Genomic DNA, 24,131 nt, shown 5'->3' with positions numbered 1-24,131 from the left:
AACTCTCTGTGTGAAAAAGTGTTTCCTCGTCTCCGTTCTAAATGGCTTCCCCCTTATTCTTAAACTGTGTGGCCCCTGGTTCACTGCCCTATCGCAGCGCCACCGAGCTGTCCTAAATTTCTAGATCAGTTTTTGATTTATTTGGTCCCGGCCACACTCCAGCCATCGTCAGCTGCCGTGGGACCCCCATGGCAACAGTGACGTCAAACATCACATTATTGGCTGCAAGAACACTTGGAGACATTCCTCAAGTGAAACGTGCAGTAGTCTGGCCCCTAATAGTTTGTCTTGACTATTATACAGAACAATAATTGAATCGTTTTGGCTGTTCTGTCTACCCAAACTGTGAATCACGACCCAAGGGGACTTGTCCATGTTTCTGTAATTTGATCTTTAGTTTGCAATATCATAGAGTCGTAGAGTGATACAGTGTGGAAACAGGCCCTTCGGCCCAACTCGCCCACACCGGCCAACAATGTCCCAGCTGCACTAGTCTCACCTGCCTACGCCTGGCCCATATCCCTCCAAACCTGTCCTATCCATGTACCTGTCCAACTGTTTCTTAAACGTTGGGATAGTCCCTGCCTCAACTACCTCCTCTGGCAGCTTGTTCACCACCCTTTATGAGATAAAGTTACCCCTCAGATTCCATATTAAATCTTTTCTCCTTCACCTTGAACCTATGTCCTCTGGTCCTCGATTCCCCTGCTCCGGGTAAGAGACTCTGTGCATCCACCCAATCTATTCTTCTCTTGATTTTATGTACATCATTTGCCATCAATACTTGAAATTATACATTTCCTTGCCTCAAAGTATCCCATTTAACACCGAAGGTAGACAAATATGCTGGAAAAACTCAGCGGGTGAGGCAGCATCTATGGAGCGAAGGAATAGGCGACATTTCGTGTCGAGGCCCTTCTTCAGACTAAGGGTTCTCGACCTGAAACCTGGCCTAGTCCTTCGCTCCACAGATGCTGCCTTACCCGCTGAGTTTCTCCAGCATTTTTGGCTACCCGATTTTTCCAGCATCTGCAGTTCCTTCTTAAACATTGAATGTGAACCAATATGTGTTTTTTTTGGCCAAACATCATGTATTACCTCATGTGGAATTCTCTGTCTCAGAGGGCGGTGGTGGCCGGTTCTCTGGATGCTTTCAAGAGAGAGCTAGATAGGGCTCTTAAAAATAGCGGAGTCAGGGGATATGGGGAGAAGGCAGGAACGGGGTACTGATTGGGGATGATCAGCCATGATCACATTGAAAGGCGGAGCTGGCTCGAAGGGCTGAATGGCCTACTCCTGCACCTATTGTCTATTGTCTATTGTGTCTCAATTAATGATTACCTCACAGTTTTTCATCTTTCCATTAAATACACAAACGGGAACTGTGGCTGAATTGTGTATTTGGTCAGCACCTTATCCTTTCACCTCCTGGGAGGGAATTTGAAGCTATCTTGGATTGATTGAATCATGTTCACGCTCTGTGTGGTGTCTGGCCATGGAGGATATAGACACTAAATGCTAGAGTAACTCAGCGGGACTGGCAGCATCTCTGGAGAGGAGGAATGGGTGACGTTTCGGGTTTCCGAGCTCATCCACTTCCCAAAATTCGAGGAAGGACATTCTTGCTATTGAGGGAGTGCAGCGTAGGGTCACGAGTTTAATTCCCAGGCTGGCGGGACTGTCATATGCTGAGAGAATGGAGCGGCTGGGCTTGTATGCTCTGGAATTTAGAAGGATGAGAGGGCATCTTTTTGAAACATATAAGTTTATTATGGGTTTGGACACGCTAGAGGCAGGAAACATGTTCCCGATGTTGGGGGAGTCCAGAACCAGGGGCCACAGTTTAAGAATAAGGGGTAAGCCATTTAGAATGGAGATGAAGAAACACTTTTTCACACAGAGTTGTGAATTTGTGGAATTCCCTGCCACAGAGGGCGGTGGAGCCAATTGTCTAGATGGATTTAAGAGAGAGTTAGATAGAGCTCTAGGGGCTAGTGGAATCAAGGGATATGGGGAGAAGGCAGGCACGGGTTATTGATTGGGGATGATCAGCCATGATCACAATGAATGGTGATGCTGGCTCGAAGGGCCGAATGGCCTCCTCCTGCACCTATTTTCTATGTTTCTATGTTTCTACTTTCAAGAGAGAGCTCTTGAAGATAGCGGAGTCAGGGGATATGGGGAGAAGGCTGGAACGGGGTACTGATTGGGGATGATCAGCCATGATCACATTGAATAGCGCTGCTGGGTCGAAGAGCCGAATGACCTACTCCTGCACCTATTGTCACCGATGCAATGCTGCCCGTCCCGCTGAGTTACTCTAGCACTGTGTCTCTCTTTTATACATCAGCCTCTGGAGGTGACAGGTGCCTGGAGAGACAGATGGACTGACATGATGTTGGCCAACTGTGCAGCTGGCCCGTGTGACTGGCTGATCCATGGAGATTAGCGCTTGGAAAGTGATCTGATCGTGAACAATAACAAATACTCCTGGCTGGGCAGCTGTGCTGTTTTCTTCTCTCTCTCTCTGCAAAGGTTTTGTTACAGAGAAGTAGCTAAGTGGATGAGCTCGATTATCCACGGATGTGTCTAAGTTTCACGCTGTCTGCTGGTGACATTTGTCATTGGCTCCAGCCTTCTCCCGACTCATTGCATTTCCCATGTGGCGCAGCGGGTAGAACTGCTGCCTCACAGCGCCAGAGAACCGGGTTCGATCCTGACTACGGCTGCAGTCTGTACGGAGTTTGTACGTTCTCCCTGAGACCACGTGGGTTTTCTCCAGGCACCCCGGTTTCCTCCCACACTCCAAAGACGTGCGTGTTTGTAGGTTAATTATCTATAAATTATCCCCAATTCTTTACTCAGAGAGTGGTAGCTGTGTGGAATGAGCTTCCAGTGGAAGTGGTGGAGGCAGGTTCAATTTTATCATTTAAAAATAAATTGGATAGGTATATGGACGGGAAAGGAATGGAGGGTTATGGTCTGAGTGCAGGTAGATGGGACTAGGGGAAAATAAGTGTCCGGCACGGACTAGAAGGGCCGAGATGGCCTGTTTCCGTGCTGTAATTGTTATATGGTTATATGTAGCACAGAATAGAATCACCAGTCGGCATGGACTCGGTGGGCCGAAGGGCCTGTTTTGACGCAGTATCTCTAAACTAAGCTAATTATACACTGCTGTTTTTTTAATGCTAAAACAAAACGCAAGCTGATTAGCGTTTGCAAGGGTCCTCCAGTCAGCTCCCAAGTCCCAAAGACGTGCGGGTTTGTAAGTTAATTGGCCCTCTGCAAATTGCTCCTAGTGTGCAGGGAGTGGATGAGAAATTGGGATAACACAGAATCAACCCACCACAACTAGGGAGCAGTCCTGAACTACTATCTATTTATTTAAGAAGGAACTGCAGATGCCGGAAAATCGAAGGTACACAAAAATGCTGGAGAAACTCAGCGGGTGCAGCAGCATCTATGGAGCAAAGGAAATCTGGTTACCTCCCACTTCCCAAAGATGTGCTGGTCGCGAGGTTAATTACTGTTGTAAAGAGGCAGTACAGAGAAGGTTCACCAGACTGATTCCTGGGATGGCAGGACGTTCATATTAAGAAAGACTGGATAGACTCGGCTTGTACTCGCTAGAATTTAGAAGATTGAGGGGGGATCTTATAGAAACGTACAAAATTCTTAAGGGGTTGGACAGGCTAGATGCAGGAAGATTGTTCCCAATGTTGGGGAAGTCCAGAACAAGGGGTCACAGTTTAAGGATAAGGGGGAAATCTTTTAGGACCGAGATGAGAAAATCATTTTTTACACAGAGAGTGGCGAATCTGTGGAATTCTCTGCCACAGAAGGTAGTTGAGGCCAGTTCATTGGCTATATTTAAGAGGGAGTTAGATGTGGCCCTTGTGGCTAAAGGGATCAGGGGGTATGGAGAGAAGGCAGGTACAGGATACTGAGTTGGATGATCAGCCATGATCATATTGAATGGCGGTGCAGGCTCGAAGGGCCGAATGGCCTACTCCTGCACCTATTTTCTATGTTTCTAACCCTCGTGGGTAAGGTGGATGGTGGAATGTGTGGGGGGGATTGGATGAGAATATGAGCTGAATAATAAAGGGATTTGTGTGGGATTAGTGTAAGTGGGTGTCTGATGGGCTGAAGGGCCTGCTTCCATGCTGTATATTTCAATCAATCAATCAAGTGGTTTCCAATGCATTTTTTTCCACAGCTCGGAGAAATTCTCCAGCAACTATAGCGGTGATGGAATGTTAACCCTGGCTTCCCAGCTGTGTGTCTCAAACATTAGCAGCTGTGATTGTGCTACTAGGCTGCGTTCCCCATTACAATTGCAAATCCAGGCTGCCAGTGACTTTGGGAGAACACCAACATTCCATGTGTTTGCACGTGGAATTAAATCCTACACCAGCGATCTCTCTTAGCCAGGGTCGCCAACTTTCTCACTCCCAAATATAAGGGGCAAAAGGTCAAAATACGGGACAAATTCCCGACGGCAATTCGTTGACCGACTCGGCCGTGGCTGGGTGAATGATGAGTTGGCCCGGGTGCTGGACTGCACACAAAGCCCAGCCGGCGGGCCAGCTGAGGAGTTTTGGCAAAGTCCGGCGCCCCCTCCAATTGATGAACCGGTGATCGGCCGTGAGAAGGAGGGGTGGTGGTGGTGGTGTCGGCGGTAAGCGAAGGTCCGAAGGTCGGACAGCTGGCCGGGCTGCCGACCGACCGACGGGGCCACGGGCGAGGACCTGTTGCTGCACTCCATGGGCTGCACTACGTCGGGACGGGGTGAGGCGGGGCCGGACGCGCCGCTCCTTCCCGACAGTCCCCTCGACCCGAGTAGTAGCGGTCAAATACGGGACAAGGGCGGCCCCGTATGGGACAAACCAATTTAGCCCAATTTGCCTCTTGTCCCTTATTTGGGAGTGAGAAAGTTGGCGACCCATAGCCCAACAGATAATCCTTTGTAAACACCATAATACTGAACATATAAAATGTCCAGTGTATAAAAACACAAACAATAATAGTACAAACTATAATAGTTTCTGCCTCATATTACTGAATTAATATTATCCACATTTGTCAGCAGGAAGTGTTATCTCTGCAGTGACAGCTGGGTGTGATTTTCTGGACATTCACAAAGGCAGGGGGTGTACACTTTAACATTTGACAGCAGGCTGTAACTCTGGGCCTGAATGGGGGTGGAAAGTGTGAGTGGGAGAGCACTGGTATAGACTCACACGTCCCCTCCCAGCTGTGGACCGAGCCCATGAGCAACGCCGTGCTGTGGCAAGGGACCACATAGCTGTGGCCTTGCGTGAAAGGAAGAGCGCTCATTTGTGGAATGCGAGAAACCTCCTCCGATCGCAGTGAGATGGGAAGCAGGAGAGGCGTGAATGCCAGGAGAGAGAGGGAGAGTGAGAAAGGGGGGAGAAGAGAAACTTGAAGTGAAGCCCTGGTGCAAAGTGCAAGGCTCTGCCACCGTTTTAGCTGCGGTCCTGGAAATAAGATGATCACCAAACGTGAGTGTGGCCTCTCTTCATTCAGCACGCTGTTTGTTACATGAAGTGTTGCCATTTGTGATCTTGCAGAGAGTCGCTGCTTTTGAAACACAATTCACTGAATGACTTGTGGTGGGGATCGGGGGCATTTTTTACGCGACAATTTTTTTAACACATCTGGGTTGATTTAAAATAGACTTAGTCCATTAAAGGGTAGGGGGGGGGGGGGGGGGGCGTGAGAGCTTTAGAGAGGGGATTACATGAGTATTTGGACCTTGTGGCCATCACATCCGAAGCCCACCAGGGACAATACTGGCTGTTGGACAATTTATACTGGTCATTTTTTACATTTCTTAAGCCAATGAACCTATTACCTCAACGCACTTTGTTGAAATTGAAAATGATGACTTTCCAAAGAGCAGTGTTGGTCCCTTCTCCAGTCTGTTAGCGGGTTTGTGTGCTGCAATGGGTCAGAAGTGTGGAAGGAAGGTTTTAAAAGATCGGACTCACAGAGAGTTGTGGGTTAAGGGCTTGGACACGCTGGAGGCAGGAAACGTGTTTCCGATGTTGGGGGAGTCCAGAACCAGGGGCCACACCGTTTAAGAATAAGGGGTAAGCCATTTAGAACGGAGACGAGGAAACACTTTTTCTCACAGAGAGTTGTGAGTCTGTGGAATTCTCTGCCTCAGAGGGCGGTGTACACTCTCCGTAACCCCTGACACCCGCACTGATCAAAAATGCATCTATCCCTGGGCTTGTATGCTCTGGAATTTAGAAGGATGAGAGGGCGATCTTATTGAAACCTGTAAGATTATTCAGGGTTTGGACACGCTGGAGGCAGGATGCATGTTCCCGATGTTGGGGGAGTCCAGAACCAGGGGCCACAGTTTAAGAATAAGGGGTAAGCAATTTAGAACGGAGATGAGCAAAAACCTTTTCACACAGAGAGTGGTGAGTCTGTGGAATTCTCTGCCTCGGAAGGCGGTGGAGGCCGGTTCTCTGGATGTTTTCAAGAGAGTTAGATAGAGCTCTTAAATATAGCGGAATCAGGCGATATGGAGAGAAGGCAGGATTGTGATTGGGGATGATCAGCCATGATCACATTGAATGGCGGTGCTGGCTCGAAGGGCCAAATGGCCTCCTCCTGCACCTATTGTCTATTGTCTAAAAGCCATGGGTGTGTCGCCGACATGGGAGGGTGTTGTGCCTGGGAGTTCAGGACGTGCATGTGTGTGGTAAACTGCTGCTCTCTGGAGACAGACATTGCTGCTCAATCAAGCAGTCCCCGGCTCCAGTAGATGCTAGATAAGAGTGATTGGATCTGTGTGCGCTGCAGTCGGAGTCACGGGCAGCCCTGCCGAGCTTTCAAATGCTGCCAGCTCTCCTGATTATTTGTTGCGAGGAGACGTATTGTCCAGCAAATATCAAACCCTAAAGACCCATTAGGTCAAATTAGCCCGAGGTTCTAAGGGCCGAACTTCCTGTTCTGTGTTTCTTTCCCCTGCAATGCATGAGCACCTAAAATATTCCTTTCTCTAAATTCACATTGTTGTTTTTAGTGAATCTGAGTGATCAAAGTTAATGCAATGGGGTGGGAAGGATTCCGTTTCCTGGTTTGGAGATACAGCGTGGAAACGGGGCCCTTTGGCCCATCGAGTCCATGCTAACCATCGATCAATTCACTCATTCTTTAAACAATAGACAATAGGTGCAGGAGTAGGCCATTCGGCCCTCCGAACCAGCACCGCCATTCAATGTGATGATGACTGATCATCCACAATCAGTGGCCCATTCCTGCCTCCTCCCCATATCCCCTGACTTCGCTATCTTTAAAAGCCCTATCTAGCTCTCTCTTTAACGTATCCAGAGAACCAGCCTCCACTGCCCCTCTGAGGCAGAGAATTCCACAGACTCACAACGGTTCTCTGGATGCTTCCAAGAGAGAGCTAGATAGGACTTAAAAATAGCACGGCAAATTATTGATTGCCATATTTTAATGAATAATTATTATTTTTTTAAACACATTTTGGCTGGTGAACGCGGGCGTGCGACTGTTGGCGTGCAATTTGCTCTTGGGTATGTCACTATCAGTCTGAAGTAGGGTTTCGGCCCGAAACGTTGCCTATTTCCTTCGCTCCATAGATGCTGCTGCACCCGCTGAGTTTCTCCAGCACTTTTGGGTACCTATGTCACTACAAATTCAGCTTATACCGAAGATGGGCACAAAGTTCTGGAGTAACTCAGCGGGTCAGGCGGCATCTCCGGAGAAAAAGGATGGGTGATGTGTCGGGTTTGACGAAGGGTCTCGACCTGAAACGTCACCTATCCATGTTCTCCACAGATGCTGCCTGACCCGCTGTTACTCCAGCACTCTGTGAAACGTCACCTATCCATGTTCTCCACAGGTGCTGCCTGACCCGCTGAGTTACTCCAGCACTCTGTGTCTGTATTATTCCATGTTCTTAGAAGGTTGTTCAGGTCATAAGTGACAGGAGCAGAGTTAGGCCATTCGACCCATCAAGTCTACTTCGCCATTCTATCATGACTGATCTATCTTTCCCTCTCAACCCCAGCCTCCCGCCTTCTCCCCATAATCCCCGACACCTGTGACTAATGGTGCCACTAATTATTGATCACTCATAAACAATAAGCGTCGCGGTGGTGCAGCGGGCGAGTTGCTGCCTCTCAGCGCCAGAGACCCAGGTTCGATCCCGACCAAGGGCGCTCTCTGTACAGAGTCTGTACATTCTCCATGTGTGTCTTATCCTGTTGCCGCGATGTCACGTCAAGACTTGCCAACTCTGAATATTCCATGGCCCTATCTAATAAAGGTGGACAACATCGTGGAACAAACGCTGACATCTTCTCTCCTTTGCCCCTCAGAGATTGAAGCAAAAGACGCCTGCGACTGGCTCCGAGCTGCTGGATTTCCCCAGTACCCCCAGCTGTTTGAAGGTAAGGCAGGTTGTGTGTTCGCTGCTAAGTCTTCTGTATATCTTAGTAGGTGGCAGATCCGAAACGTCACCCATACCTTCTCCCCTGAAATTCTGCCTCTCCCGCTGAGTTACTCCAGCAACTTGTGACTAGTTCTGTTATGGGTCTGTCCCACTTTCACGACCTAATTCACAACCTTTTTTACTTGTGGACATTTTTCATCAGGCTAGAAAAACGGCCTGCTACGACCTACCTACGACCCCCTACGACCTTGTTTATTGTGGCTGTGGGATTGTGTCAAAATCATTAGAATGAATGAATGAATAAATTTATTGGCCAAGTATTCACATACAAGGAATTTGCCTTGGTGCTCCACCCGCAAGTGACAACGTGACATACAGTGACAGTTGGGAATGACACATAAAGCATTAAACATTAATAATAAATTATTTGGTTTAAACATTAATAGAACTGATTTGCTTAAACAAAGGGCAGCACGGTGGCGCAGCGGTAGATTTGCCGCCTCACAGCGCCAGAGACCCGGGTTCCAACCTGACTGTGGGTGCAAACTGTACGGAGTTTGTACGTTCTCCCCGTGACCTGAGTGGGTTTTCCCCGGGTGCCCAGGTTTCCTCCCACGCGCCAAAGACGTGCGGGTTTGTAGGGTTAATTGGTTTGTGTAAATTGTCCCTTGCGTGTGTGGGATAAAACTACTGGACGGGGTGATCGCTGATCGTGGCTGATCTATTTTTCCCTCTCAAACCCATTCTCCTGTCTTCTCCCCCGTAAACCTTCGACTCCCTTTCTAAATCATAAATCTACAGAGATTGACAGATTCTTGATTAATACGGGTGTCACGGGTTAACGGGGATAAGGCAGGAGAATTGGGGTTGAGAGGGAGAGATAGATCAGCCGTGATTGAATGGCGGAGCAGACTTGATGGGCCGAATGGCCTAATTCTGTTCCTCTCAATATGTCTTAATCCTCGGATCTCGGTATAAGACTCCCACGTGTGACCACGTCCCACTCGAGAATAAAACCCAGTGACTTTAATTAGTGCTGTAGAGCGATACCGTACAGAAGCAGGCCCTTCAGCCCAACTCAGTCATGCTGACCAAGGTGTCCCATTTCATCTTGTCTCTTCTCCCTGCATTTGGCTCATGTCTCTCTGCACCTTTCCTGTCCGCGAACCTGTCCGTCTTTTATTTGTGCAGCTCATCTTTGTTCAACACCTTTCTCACATAGAGAGTGGTGAGTCTGTGTGATTCTCTGCCTCAGAGGGCGGTGGAGGCCGGTTCTCTGGAAACTTTCAAGAGAGAGCTAGATAGGGCTCTTGAAGATAGTGGAGTCAGGCGATATGGGGAGAAGGCAGGAACGGGATACACTGATTGTGGATGATCAGCCATGATCACATTGAATGGCGGTGCTGGCTCGAAGGGCCGAATGGCCTACTCCTGCACCTATTGTCTATTATTTGCACCGTTTGATCATTCATTCACATTTCTTTCTTCACAGCATTGCAGTTCCCCGTTGATATTGAAGTGGTGAAGAATGACCATGAATTTTTAGACACGGATGCCATAGAATCTCTGTGCAGGTAAGACCATTCCTTAGACCTCAATGGCATCATTCCAAATGGATCTTTTCATTTCTTCCCACACAATGGAGTGGATATTGAACAGTATCTGCAACTGCAGGTGGTTGAACAGGGGAACATTGAACCGGAAAATGGACACAAAATGCTGGAGTAACTCGGCGGGCCAGGCAGCATCTCTGGGTGGAAGCAATGGGTGATGGTTTGGGTCGAGACCCTTCTTCAGTCTGAAGAATGATCTCGACCCGAAATGTCACCCATTACTTCTATCCAGAGATGCTGCACGCCCCTTTGTATACTCCAGTGTTACTCTATCGTTGGTGTACACGAGAATCTGCAGTTCCTTCCTACACACTGAACCAGAAGAACACAGTCTGAAAACGACCCATGAGTCAAAGCTACATGTTCTCCACAGATGCTGCCTGACCCGCTGAGTTACTCCAGCACTCTGTGTCTGTGTTCCCATGCTGAAAATGGGTCATTGGTAAGGCAGAATTCCTATGGGGATACAATGAACTGAAGATACTGGAATCTTGAGCAAAACCCCAAAGGCCAGGCAGCATCTGTGGAGGGAATTGGCAATACAGCGTTTCATGTCCTCGCCCTTCTTCAGGTCCCAACCCGAAACATCGCCTATCCATTCCCTCCGCAGATGCTGCCTAAACTACTGGGCACCGTATATGAGGAAGGATGTGCTGGCTCTGGAGAGGGTCCAGAGAAGGCTTACGAGAACTATCCCAGGAATGATTGGGTTAACATATGTTGAGTGTTTGAAGGCACTGGGCCTGTACGCGCTGGAGTTTAGAAGAATGAGTTTAGAATGAGGTCTTCCATGAGTTTAGAAGAAGGATGAGAGGGCATCTTATTGAAACATAAGATTGTTAAGGGTTTGGACACACTAGAGGCAGGAAACATGTTCCCGATGTTGGGGGAGTCCAGAACTAGGGGCCACAGTTTAAGAATAAGGAGTAAGCCATTTAGAACGGAGACGAGGAAAAACTTTTTCTCACAGAGAGTTGTGAGTGTGGAATTCTCTGCCTCAGAGGGCGGTGGAGGCAGGTTCTCTGGATGCTTTCAAGAGAGAGCTAGATAGGGCTCTTAAAGATAGCGGAGTCAGGGGATATGGGGAGAAGGCAGGAACGGGGTACTGATTGGAGATGATCAGCCATGATCATATTGAATGGCGGTGCTGGCTCGAAGGGCCGAATGGCCTACTCCTGCACCTATTGTCTATTGTCTATTGTCAATTACCACAAAAAAATGCTCTTAATAGAACTTTCTCACAAGAGTGCGAGCAATTATACTTGAATATTATTCAATAACCATAATGGCATTTCAGCTGGATTCTAATTATGTTTAGGTCATTAAATGCCTCTGGAACCTATCAATGCCATCAACCACTTGTGTAAACAACTCGGTTAGCCGGCTGATGTTCCACGTCAAGGATCGGATCCAAGTATGAATGAAATGCATGAGAGCCTTTTGCAAGCCGAAATTAAATGGAAGCAGGAATTTGGCATCCATCTTCCTGAGGGTTCATTCACAGAATCAACTTATAAAACTGCTCTGCAGCAGTCCTCAATCTTAGCTTTCTGAGGCTTGGTTAGTCAGTTTAGTTTATTCTCACCTGTATCGAGGTGCAGAAGAATTCTGGACGACTTGGCTCCACCTAGAGTCGCAGAGTCACACAGCACGGAAACAGGCCCTTCGGCCCAACGCGTCCATGACAACCAAGGTCCTCCTACATTAGTCCCACTTGCCGGCTGGGAAAGGGAGCAGAGAAAATTTATGAGGATGTTGCCAGGACTAGAGGGTGTGAGCTATCGGGAGAGGTTGAGCAGGCTGGGACTCTTTTCCTTGGAGCGCAGTAGGATGAGGGGGATCTTATAGAGGTGTATAAAATCAAGGGAGAAATAGATCAGGTGGACGCCCAGAGTAGGGGAATCGAGAACCAGAGGATATAGGTTTAAGGTTGGGGGGAGGAAAGATTTAATAGAAAACTGAGGGGTAACTTTTTTTACACAGAGAGTGGTGGGTGTATGGAACGAGCTGCCGGAGGTGATAATTGAGGCTGGGACTATCGCAACGTTTAAGAAACATTTAGACAGGTACATGGATGGGACAGGTTTATTCCCCAGCATTTTTGTTTACTTTCAGTTCTATGTGTAGGTTAGGTAAATAGATCAATGTGAAGATGGATAACATGTGCCCTAAACCATTGCCACGGTAATATTTGCAGAACATGGAGTCACTGGTACTTTTGCCTTCTTACAGACGATTGAAAACGCTGAACAAATGTGCAATGATGAAACTGGAAATTGTTCGAGATAGGAAAAAGGTAAGTTGCAACCACACACACTACAGTGTTTGGAGAATTAAACATTGTTTTATTAATATACAATCAAGATCTATATGAAAATCTGAGACCCCCCCCCCGTGAGGTTCATGTACATAATGATGCAATTAAGTTGAAGAGGCAGAGACAGGGTAGACATTCAGAACCTTTTTTCTCAGGATGGGAATGTCATGGACCACGGTAGAGTTGCTGCCTCAGAGCGCCAGAGACCCGGGTTCGATCCTGACTACAGGTGCTGTGTGTACGGAGTTTGTGCGTTCTCCCCGTGACCTGTGTGGGCTTTTTTTCCTGCAGTTGTACAGGGCCCCGGTGAGACCACACCTGCAGTATTGTGTGCAGTTTTGGTCTCCAAATTTGAGGAAGGACATTCTTGCTATTGAGGGAGTGCAGCGTAGGTTTACAAGGTTAATTCCTGGGATGGCGGGACTGTCAGAAGATGCTGAGAGAATGGAGCGGCTGGGCTTGTACACTCTGGAGTTTAGAAGGATGAGAGGGGATCTTATTGATTCATATAATATTATTAAGGGTTTGGACACGCTAGAGGCAGGAAACATGTTCCCGATGTTGGGGGAGTCCAGAACCAGGGGCCACAGTTTAAGAATAAGGGGCAAGCCATTTAGAACGAAGACGGGGAAACACTTTTTCACACAGAGAGTGGTGAGTCTGTGGAATTCTCTGCCTCAAGAGAGAGTTAGATAGAGCTCTTGAAGATAGCGGAGTCAGGGGATATGGGGAGAAGGCAGGAACGGGGTACTGATTGTGGAGGATCAGCATGATCCCAGTGAATGGCAGTGCTGGCTCGAAGGACCGAATGGCCTACTCCTGCACCTATTGTCTATTGCACCAGTTTCCTCCCAAACTCGAAAATTGTACAGGTTTTTGTAGGTTAATTGGCTTTTTAAATTGTTCCTAGTGTGTGTATGTTAGTGTACGGGGCAATCATTTTTTACACAGAGAGTGGTGAATCTGTGGAATTCTCTGCCACAGAAGGTAGTTGAGGCCAGTTCATTGGCTGGATTTAAGAGGGAGTTAGATGTGGCCCTTGTGGCTAAAGGGATCAGGGGGTATGGAGAGAAGGCAGGTATGGGATATTGATTTGGATGGTCAGCCATGATCATATTGAATGGCGGTTCAGGTTCGAAGGGCCGAATGGCCTATTCCTGCACCTATTTTCTATGTTTCTATGTTTCAAAGTCTAAATTCATGCCCAATGGCTCCTGTTTTGGTCTCTTGCTCTCTTTATTAATTCACCCGTTCTCTCCCACCTCCCGTTCAGAGCGACGAGTCTGAAGATGAGGAGCCTTGCGCCATTAGCCACAAGTGGACCTTTCAGCAGGACTGCAAGAGGTGGTCTCGAGTGGAGACCTTCGAACTGTTCCATTCGGGAAGCCTCTCCCTGCCTGGCAGCCCCTGCTTGCAGACCATGGACAGCGACGAGATCATGTTCGCGGAGCTGGTGGAGATACAGGAGGTGTCATCTATCCATAGCAGCAGTAGTAGTAGCAGCGGTGGAGTTGGTGATACCACCATCTTGCCAAAGCACTCCGTCCAAGCCTCGGGCTTCGACCCAAGCCGGACCTCCTCCAGATGCTCCTCTGCTAAGTCACCGTCTGCCGACCCCTGCTTCAGTGGCCCACCCTCCCCCAGTGACTTCTCTGCTCTCGCCCGCGATGGCAAGTCCTCCAAGCCAAAGGCCAAAGGTCTGCTGAAGAAGATGGAGGGGTTTCGGTTGAGAGGTTGCGGCCAGCAGAAGAAGGGTGTCCACCCCAGGCAGCGGCCGATCATCGGCCATCCCATGCTGCAGGAGGGCTTTGGCCAAGAGAAGCTGAGGAACTTGAACTGCATCGGCTTGGCCGAGATGGAGGAGCATCTTCTGGTCCAGAACCTGTTCTGCTCTTCGCCAGCCTCCCGCAGCAGCAGCGGCAGCACCAGCAGCCAGTCTGGCAACAGCAGCAGCGCGGTGAGCACGCCCAGCCCCGTCCTGAGGACGCGAGGCCGAACGCTTCGCCAAGGCGGGCAGTTCCCGGACAACGTCAATCCCACCCTGCCGCCCGGTGGGTACCAACGGGACAACGGCGGTCCCCAAGCCGGAGGTGACCACCTGCTCTTCCACGTTCCGCGGGGCCACGAGCCGGGGACGTTCCCCAAAGCCCTCCAGCACGGCGCGGCCCCACCGGCCGACACCTCGGTCAACTGGAGGACCGGCAGTTTCCACGGTTACCAGAGGAGCGGGGCGGCGAGGCTCAGCGGGAGCGGCTGGCCGAATCCCCCGGGTGCGCTGGACAATCGGACGAGCATTTACGACAACCTGCCTGGTGGCCGCGTTCCCCCGGGTGACGATAACGGGACGGGCCTGGGGGACGATGATGACGTGTTCACGGAGTTGGACGAGGTGGTGGGCCACGTGAACGACCTCCAGGGGCTGGTCGCCAAGTGGGCAGAGAAGTTTTCCGACGATGGCGAATCGGACTCTGCGAATGACTCCACATCTCCCTACCCTTCTTCTCCAAAGGACATCCACTTGGAGATCGAGAAACACCTCGGGAGGGCACACGGGGAAACGACTCCCAACGTGGCTGACAAGTCGGCCGGTGAATTAGATGCCGCAGACGTTCATTTTGACAGAGACTCTGGAGTCGGCTCATCTCTGAAGCTCCCTAGCAGGTACTCATTTTTGTTTAAGAAGGAACTGCAGATGCTGGAAAATCGAAGGGAGACAAAAGTGCTGGAGAAACTCAGCGGGTGCAGCAGCATCTATGGAGCGAAGGAAATAGGCAACGTTTCGGGCCGAAACCCAAGGGTTTCGGCCCGAAACATTGCCTATTTCCTTGGGTCTCGGCCCGAAACTTTGCCTATTTCCTTCACTCCATAGATGCTGCTGCACCCGCTGAGTTTCTCCAGCACTTTTGTCTACACTCATTTTTGATTATTAACTGAAGTTAGACACAACATGCTGGAGTAACTCAGCAGGGCCGGCAACAGCTCGGGAGAGGAGGAATGGGTGACATTTCGGGCCGAGACCCTTCTTCACAGAAGGGAGTTGAGGCCAGTTCATTGGCTATATTTAAAAGGGAGTTTGATGTGGCCCTTGTAGCTAAGGGGATCAGGGGGTATGGAGAGAAGGCAGGTACAGGATACTGAGTTGGATGATCAGCCACGATCATATTGAATGGCGGTGCAGGCTCGAAGTGCCGAATGGCCTACTCCTGCTCCTATTTTCTATGGTTCTATGTTTCAGACTTCAGAGGGAGAGGGAGACACAGAGATAAGGAAGTGCGGGGTGTGAAACGGAGACATCAAAGGAGATGCGGTCAAGAAAAATATAGAATAGATCGTTGTTAGCTGGGAGAAGCTGACAACACAGCATTCAGAGATAAAATTTATTCAGTGGAGAGTCGGACTGGTCTAACGATGTTATTAACTATATGGATAGGAGAAGCTAAAAGGCCTGTCCCACTGGGCTGTCATTTACGCGACAGGCCGGAAGTGACTGACATGCGCCCGCACAGCCGCCTGGAGCGCATGACGTCATTTGAATACCCAGTTTATGATATTTATCCAGTTTATGATATTTATGGTGATTTTCTAAAATGTTACAGTTTCTTGAGTTGTGCTGGCAATTGGAAAAAAACTGCAGATGTAATGCCCGTATTCAAACAAAGAGGTGAATGAAAAGTAGCAGCAAGCTGCAGACCAAATTAATCTGTGGGAAGGAACTGCAGATGCTGGTTTAAATTGAAGACGGACACAAAATGCAGGAGTAACTCGGCGGGACTGGCAGCATCTCTGGAGAGAAGGAATGGATGATGTTTCAGTCTGAAGAAGGGTCTCGACCCGAAACAAACCCTTAACAATCTTATATGTTTCAATGAGATACCCTCTCATCCTTCTAAACTCCAGAGTGTACAAGCCCAGCCGCTTCATTCTCTCAGCGTATGACAGTCCCGCCATGCCGGGAATTAGCCTTGTAAACCTACGCTGCACTCCCTCAATAGCAAGAATGCCCTTCCTCAAATTAGGGGACCAAAACTGCACACAATACTCCAGGTGTGGTCTCACTAGGGCCCTGTACAACTGCAGAATGTTTTTATGACTGTTGCCAGATCAATTTCCCTCCTGAGATAAACAAACTCCTATCGTATGGTCAATCATCGCGCCCTTCATCCAGTGTTGATCAGTCTGGGAGACGTGTGAGAAATCTGTTGACCGCTATCTAATTTCTCTCCTCCCACTTGTGGCTGATCCTTCACGAGATAATTAAACTCATTAAAAACAGATTGACTCCAAATTATTGAACCATCTGAAGAAGGGTCTTTACCCGAAACGTCACCTATTCCTTCTCTCCAGAGATGCTGCCTGACCCCGCTGAGTTACTCCAGCATTTTGTGGCTACCTTTGTATTGAACCTGGTGTCAGATTGAGGTGGGTTGGGGCGGTTGAGGGGGCAGGGGTGGGATGGTGGTGGTGTGGGGGGGGGGGGGGGGGGAACACTGGATACAGGGGTTTAGAACTGACCTCCGCTTTATGCTTGCTTTCCAGCTTAAGATGATAAGTTTCACTAATCCTATTTGCAAGGTATTTACTGAAGGGTAACTGCTTTATCTGATCATTCAAAGACTGTAGATGGTGACGACAGATTGTCAACCTGATCTACCAGTGGCTCAACACTTCAACTCTCCCTCCCATTCCGAACCCGACCTTTCTGTCCTGGGCCTCCTCCATGGCCAGAGTGAGTCCCACTGCAAATTGGAGGAGCAGCACCTCATATTTCGCTTGGGCAGTTTACACCCCAGCGGTATGAACATTGACTTCTCCAATTTCAGGTAGTCCTTGCTTTCTCCCTCCTTCCCCTCCCCTTCCCAGCTCTCCCACAGCCTACTGTCTCCGCCTCTTCCTTTCTTCTTCCCCCCCCCCCCCTCCCCCACCCCTACATCAGTCAGAAGAAGGGTCTCGACCTGAAACGTCACCTATTCCTTCTCTCCAGAGATGCTACCTGTCCCGCTGAGTTACTCCAGCTTTTTGTATTTCTAGTCTAAAGAGCCTGCCCCGGCTCTCACCACATGGTTGCCGGGGTGCGGCCGTGAGTCGTCTCCTCAGTCGCCCAAAGATTCGTAGCGTCTTTCTGGTCGCTGCTGGATTTTGAAATGTTCAAAACTTTTGGACAACAGTCGGCGACGGTGGGCTTGACGCCAATGAGCGTAGCTTGACTTGTCCTGAAGTAGGTGCTGTCGTAGGTTGTCGCCGGGCGCTGACTTTGGTGAATTCCATTGGCGACTACCTACGTCAACCGGCGACTGAATTGTCTTCAGTTGTCGCCGACAAGGTCGTTGCTTGTCGTAGCTTGTCGCGGGCGGACGTAGGTGTGGTCGTAGGTGGACGTTCTAATGGGTTGCCGGTTGTCGGTAGCTTGCCGTAGCTTGAGGTCGACTATGTGGTAGCTTGTCATAGACATTGTCGTAGGGGGGGGTCCAGTCTCCGGGTTTTCGGCGACCTGCTACAACTATGACAGTCGCCGGCAGTCGCTGAAAAAATCGTCTAAGTGGGACAGGCCCTCAACTCGAATGTGGACTAGAATTAGACGAGTCATTTTGTTTCTTGAAGTGAAAAAGACTTATTTTACCGACAAAAATCTTCGTCTTGCTGAATTGCTGAGAATCTTTGATTCCATTTCTGTTTGTAATGTTTATTTACTGGTTTGTTTATGCACCTTTTTTTGTCTTTGTGACGGAATGTTTGCCTACTGTATTTGTTGGAACCATTGCAGGCGGGGGAGAGACTGCTGGCCCAGTGAGAAGAACATGAATCATCAGAACCTCCATCTACACATCGATGGCCAATCTGCTGCCCAGCTCAACCTACTGCAGAAACTAGCTCTCCTGAAGCTGACTGCCCTGATGGACAAATACTCCCCCTCCAGCAAGCAGGGCTGGATCTGGTAGGCGACCAATGTATAGGGCACGCATGGACATTCTTTAGCCGCTGTTCAACAAAGAATGCAACTTGAGTTTTGTAATAGTATTATGACCTAAACAGGAACTAGCCTCCGAGACCAAGCGCAGGCTCGGCGATCGTTTCACTGAACGCCTCCGCTCAGTCCGTCTTAACCAACCTGATCTCCCGGTGGCCCAGCTCTTCAACTCCCCCTCCCATTCCCAATCTGACCTTTCTGTCCTGGGCCTCCTCCATTGTCAGAGTGAGGCCCACCGCAAATTGGAGGAACAGCACCTCATATTTCACTTGGGTAGCTTACACCCCAGCGGTATGAACATTGACTTCTCTAACTTCAGATAGCCCTTGCTTTCCCTCTCCTTCCCCTTCCCCTTCCCAGTTCTCCCACTAGTCTTACTGTCTCTGCCTACATTCTATCTCTGTCCCACCCCCTCCCCTGACATCAGTCTAAAGAAGGGTCTCAACCCGAAACGTTGCCCGTTCCTTCTCTCCAGAGATGCTGCCTGTCCCGCTGAGTTACTCCAAACTGTCCAAACACCAAGCATTTGACAACTTTGTCACCTCTGTAATCTTTATATTTCTTAAGAATGACCAATGCCTTCTAAATCCCACAATAGTTTAGAGAAACACCGAGTCCGCACCGACCAGCGATCCCCGCACATTAACACTGTCCTACACGCACTAGGGACAATTTTACACATACACCAAGCTTATTAACCTACAAACCTGTACGTCTTTGGACTGTGAGGAAACTCACACAGGTCACGGGGAGAACGTGCAAACTCCGTACAAACAGCACCTGTAGTCGGGATCGAACCCGGGTCTCTGGTGCTGCCAGCGCTGTACAGCAGCAACTCTACCGCTGTGCCACCATTTCGCCCTCTGAAATTTTTATACATAAATGATTACAGGTGACTATTTTTTAAATGACGTTCAGAATTATTCTCTGGTGTGGTTTTCAGATGAACTTGTTAAAACATTTAAAACTAAATTTGGTTATCAGTATTGCTAATCAGGCTATTAAATATCGCAAACTCCAAAAAAGCTCTGAACTACATAGACTTGAACTTTGACATTGATTTTGCCTTTTTGCACTATTATTGTTTGTTTGTTCTGTGTGTGTGCGTGTATATATACGTATATATGTATGTGTGTGTGTCTATGTATGTACACGTGTGTCTATAAAATATAAATGTATATTTATGTGTGTGTATGTATGTTTGTTTATGTTACATTATATTACACCTGCTCCTCCGCACGGTGGGGTTACGTTCCGATCGTAAATCGAAAACGCATTTAATACACCTCGCCTATCTAACATTCTCTCTCTTCTGATAAGGCTGGAAAATAGTGGGAGATGGCACTGGGACATCGGCACGTGTAGATTGTTTAGCAGGGATGGTCCTAAACTGTGCACGATGGCCATTACTGGCTTTCCGCCTTCACGCTAGGCAATTATTTTCACCTGGAACAATTGCCTTCCTCTTCTTCTCCTCACCAGAAGCAGGAGACGCAGATGACCCCGTTTTGGAGACGTGATGGGATAATAATAATAATGATGGATGGGATTTATATAGCGCCTTTCTAATACTCAAGGCGCTTTACATCGCATTATTCATTCACTCCTCAGTCACACTCGGTGGTGGTAAGCTACTTCTGTAGCCACAGCTGCCCGGGGGCAGACTGACGGAAGCGTGGCTGCCAATCTGCGCCTACAGCCCATTCGACCACCACCAATCACTCACACACATTCACACACATTCACACACAGGCAAAGGTGGGTGAAGTGTCTTGCCCAAGGACACAACGACAGTATGCACTCCAAGCGGGATTCGAACCGGCTACCTTCCGGTTGCCAGCCGAACACTTAGCCCATTGTGCCATCTGTCCTCCCAAAACACAATGTAAAAACACAATACATTGTATCCAAAAAATGCTCGCAACACAGTATACTGTAGACTAGGGGTCGGCAACCTATGGCCCCCGGGCCGAACGCGGCCCGTAACCCGAAATCATCCAGCCCGCCGGGCGCCGAGCTCTGTATGTACCGCATCCGGCGCAAAGCCGCCGGCACGGCAGCGCACCTTCTGCGAACACGTTTAAGAAAGAACAGCAGATGCTGGAAAAATCTAAGGTAGGCAAAAAATGCTGGAGAAACTCAGCGGGTGAGACATGCGAGGATTGCACGAGGTTGCCTCACCCGCTGAGTTTCTCCAGCATTTTTATCCACCTTCTGTGAACACGTGATTTGATGCCTGCCATCCGGGGCGGGATCCGTGTGTACACGTGATAGATGTGGCCCACCATCCGCTCACAGACATGAGTCCCGACCCCTATGCAGAACAAGGTTGCCCACCCCTGCTGTAGACTATCGGTTGTCTACATTAGTGATGGCGTGTCTGACTGGGAGCTGCGGCTCGCTGATGTTGCCCAGCGGCACGAGAGAGTATCGTACCGCATATCGCTAGCCCGGGAAAAGATCAAAACTCAAAATTTGAAGTACGGTCTCTACTGAATGCGTATCGGCTTTTACACCATCGTAAAGTCGAAATATCGTAAGTCGAAGCATCGTAAGTCGAGGAGCATCTGTATATTAGTGTGTGTGTGTGTGTGTGTGTCTGTGTACACAGAGAGACTACCTTTTCACTTATTATTTTGTGCTACTGTAAGAATTTCATTGCTCTGTTAGAACATGTGACAGTAAAACTCTCTCGCTGTCTATGGACTAGAACAGGTGGCAGGTGTGTCGTTCCGTATTGTTTTAATGGCTGTCTGGTTGAATCCCTAGGGCTGTTCCGAAGTTTATCAGGAAGATAAAGGCCCCGGATTTTAAGGACAGAGTGGTATTTGGGGTACCTCTGCTGCTCAACGCCCAGCGTACAGGACATGCGTTGCCAAGAGGGGTTCTGCAGGCCATGCGTTTCCTGCGGTCACATTGCCTCGACCAGGTTGGTTTTGTTCTATTCCTGCATTTTTTTACTGCATAGAAACATAGAAAATAGGTGCATTCGGCCCTTCGAGCCAGCACCGCCATTCATTGCGATCATGGCTGATCATCCCCAATCAATAAACCGTGCCTGCCTTCTCACCATATCCCTTGACTCCACTAGCCCCTAGAGCTCTATCTAACTCTCTCTTAAATCCATCCAGTGACTTGGCCTCCACTGCCCTCTGTGGCAGGGAATTCCACAAATTCACAACTCTCTGGGTGAAAAAGGCTTTTCTCACCTCAGTCTTAAATGACCTCCCCTTTATTCTAAGACTGTGGCCCCTGGTTCTGGACTCGCCCAACATTGGGAACATTTTTCCTGCATCTAGCTTGTCCAGTCTTTTATAATTGTATATGGCTCTATAAGTATCCCCTCATCCTTCTAAACTCCAGTGAATACAAGCCTAGTCTTTTCAATCTTTCCTCATATGACAGTCCCGCCATCCCAGGGATCAATCTCGTGAACCTACGCTGCACATATATTAGCGCTCCTTGAGTTGGCCGTTGCTGCGACCTGCTTTGTAAAATAAAAATCACCGCACACCTAAGTATTATAATCCTGACCCTATCTGTACCTTAAGGGAGAGTTGCTGCTTTATAACAACAGAGACCCGGGTTCGATCCTGGCCCGTCTGATGCTGTCTGTGTGGAGTTGGTACATTCTCCCTGTGACCACATGGGCTTCCTCCAGGCACCTGGGTTTCCTCCCACATCCCAAAGACGTGCGGGTTTGTTGGCTTCTGTGAACATTGTCCCTAGTGCGTAGGGAGTGAGACTCATGTGAACAGGTGAGTCGATGTTTGGTGTAGACCCGATGGCCAAATGGCTTGTTTCCATGTTGTTAAGAACACTGGAGAGATTCACAACTAGGGTCGCCAACTGTCCCGTATTAGTCGGGACATCCCGTATATTGGGCTAAATTGGTTTGTCCCGTACGGGACCGCCCTTGTCCCGTATTTGACCGCTACTACTCGGGTCGAGAGAGCCGTCGGGTCGGAGCGCCGCGTCCGGCCCCGCCTCACCCGTCCCGACGTAGTGCAGCCCATGGAGTGCAGCAGCAGCAGCAGCAGCGCCTCGCCCGTGGCCCCGTCGGTCGGTCGGCAGCCTGGCCAGCTGTCCGACCTTCGGACCTTCGCTTACCGCCGACACCACCACCACCCCTCCTTCTCGTGGCCGATCATCGGTTCATAAGTTGGACGGGGCGCCGGACTTTGCGCGCGGCCCCCCAGGGCCAAAACTCCTCAGCTGGCCCTGCCGGCTGGGCTTTGTGTGCAGTCCAGCACCCGGGGCCAACTCATCATTCACCCAGCCACGGCCGAGTCGGTCAATGAATTGCCGTCGGGAATTTGTCCCGTATTTTGTCCGTTTGTCCCTTATTTGGGAGTGAGGAAGTTGGCGACTCTATGAACAGCCTTGAGGTTTGCATCGTGCTAGTTACTGATGTTTAGGTGCGTGGTGCACTGGCTTCTATTGTTGTGTATTCTCCTGAAGATAAGCTGATTGTGGAATTGCAAATAAAATGTCCTTGCCAAGCCCATGATTAGTTGAGTTTCGAGATGCAGCCTGGGTAGGGCCCGCAAAGTCCGTGCCAACCAACAGTCCCCGGACACTAGCACCTACCTACACATTATGGACAATGGGAGGAATCCCACACAGTCACAGAGAGAACGTACAAACACTGTACAGGGGGCATATGAGGGTGGGATTGAACCCGGGTCTGTCTATGGCGCTGTAAGGCAGCAACTCTACCGCTGCGCCGCTGTGGAACCTGATGGTCATTATCATTTCAGAGTCGTACAGCGTGGAAACCGGCTCTTCGGCCCATCTTGCCCGCACTGGCCAACATGTCCCACCTTGCACTAGTCCCACCTGCCTGCATTTCCCTCTAAACTTGTCCTATCCATGTGCCTGTCCAAATGTTTCTTAAACTTTGCAATAGAACCTGCCTCAACTACAACGTTTCATAGGCAAGAGGTGCAGGAGTAGGCCATTCCTCATATGACAGTACCGCCATCCCAGGGATCAATCTCGTGAACCTACGCTGCACATATATTAGCGCTCCTTGAGTTGGCCGTTGCTGCGACCTGCTTTGTAAAATAAAAATCACCGCACACCTAAGTATTATAATCCTGACCCTATCTGTACCTTAAGGGAGAGTTGCTGCTTTATAACAACAGAGACCCGGGTTCGATCCTGGCCCGTCTGATGCTGTCTGTGTGGAGTTGGTACATTCTCCCTGTGACCACATGGGCTTCCTCCAGGCACCTGGGTTTCCTCCCACATCCCAAAGACGTGCGGGTTTGTTGGCTTCTGTGAACATTGTCCCTAGTGCGTAGGGAGTGAGACTCATGTGAACAGGTGAGTCGATGTTTGGCGTAGACCCGATGGCCAAATGGCTTGTTGCCATGTTGTTAGAACACTGAGAGATTCACAACTAGGGTTGCCAACTGTCCCCGTATTAGCCGGGAACATCCCGTATATTGGCTAAATTGGTTTGTCCGTACGGGACCGCCCTTGTCCCATATTTGACCTCTACTACTCGGGTCGAAGGGACTGTAGGGTCAGAGCGCTGCGTCGGGCCCCGCCTTCACCCGTCCCGACGTAGTGCAGCCCATGGAGTGCAGCAGCCAGCAGCAGCAGCAGCAGCGTCTCGCCCGTGGCTACCGTCGGTTGTGTCGGCAGCCCGGCCAGCTGTCCGACCTTCGGACCTTCGCTTACCGCGACACCACCACCACCCCTCCTTCTCCGGCCGATCATCGGTTCATGAGTTGGACGGGGCGCCGGACTTTGCGCGCGGCCCCC

At 49.5% G+C, this 24,131-nt stretch overlaps 1 protein-coding gene across 1 annotated transcript in view; it reads left to right on the top strand.

Annotated features, from left to right (window-relative positions):
• Positions 1-5,249: 5,249 nt before the first annotated feature.
• The window catches only part of LOC116978221 (rho GTPase-activating protein 7-like), a 36,224-nt gene continuing 17,342 nt past the window's right edge, over positions 5,250-24,131 (top strand). Inside the window, 7 exon segments of the mRNA XM_033029211.1 lie at positions 5,250-5,528; positions 8,391-8,462; positions 9,957-10,038; positions 12,310-12,373; positions 13,668-15,055; positions 18,156-18,326; positions 21,129-21,288. Of these exon segments, the coding sequence (XP_032885102.1) occupies positions 5,516-5,528; positions 8,391-8,462; positions 9,957-10,038; positions 12,310-12,373; positions 13,668-15,055; positions 18,156-18,326; positions 21,129-21,288 (1,950 nt within the window). The 5' untranslated portion in view covers positions 5,250-5,515.

This window comes from Amblyraja radiata, chromosome 11, assembly GCF_010909765.2.
Source record: "Amblyraja radiata isolate CabotCenter1 chromosome 11, sAmbRad1.1.pri, whole genome shotgun sequence".
NCBI classification, from domain to species: Eukaryota; Metazoa; Chordata; class Chondrichthyes; order Rajiformes; family Rajidae; genus Amblyraja; species Amblyraja radiata.
Note: the sequence above shows the minus strand (reverse complement) of the source record. Positions and strands in the feature narration are given on the sequence as shown.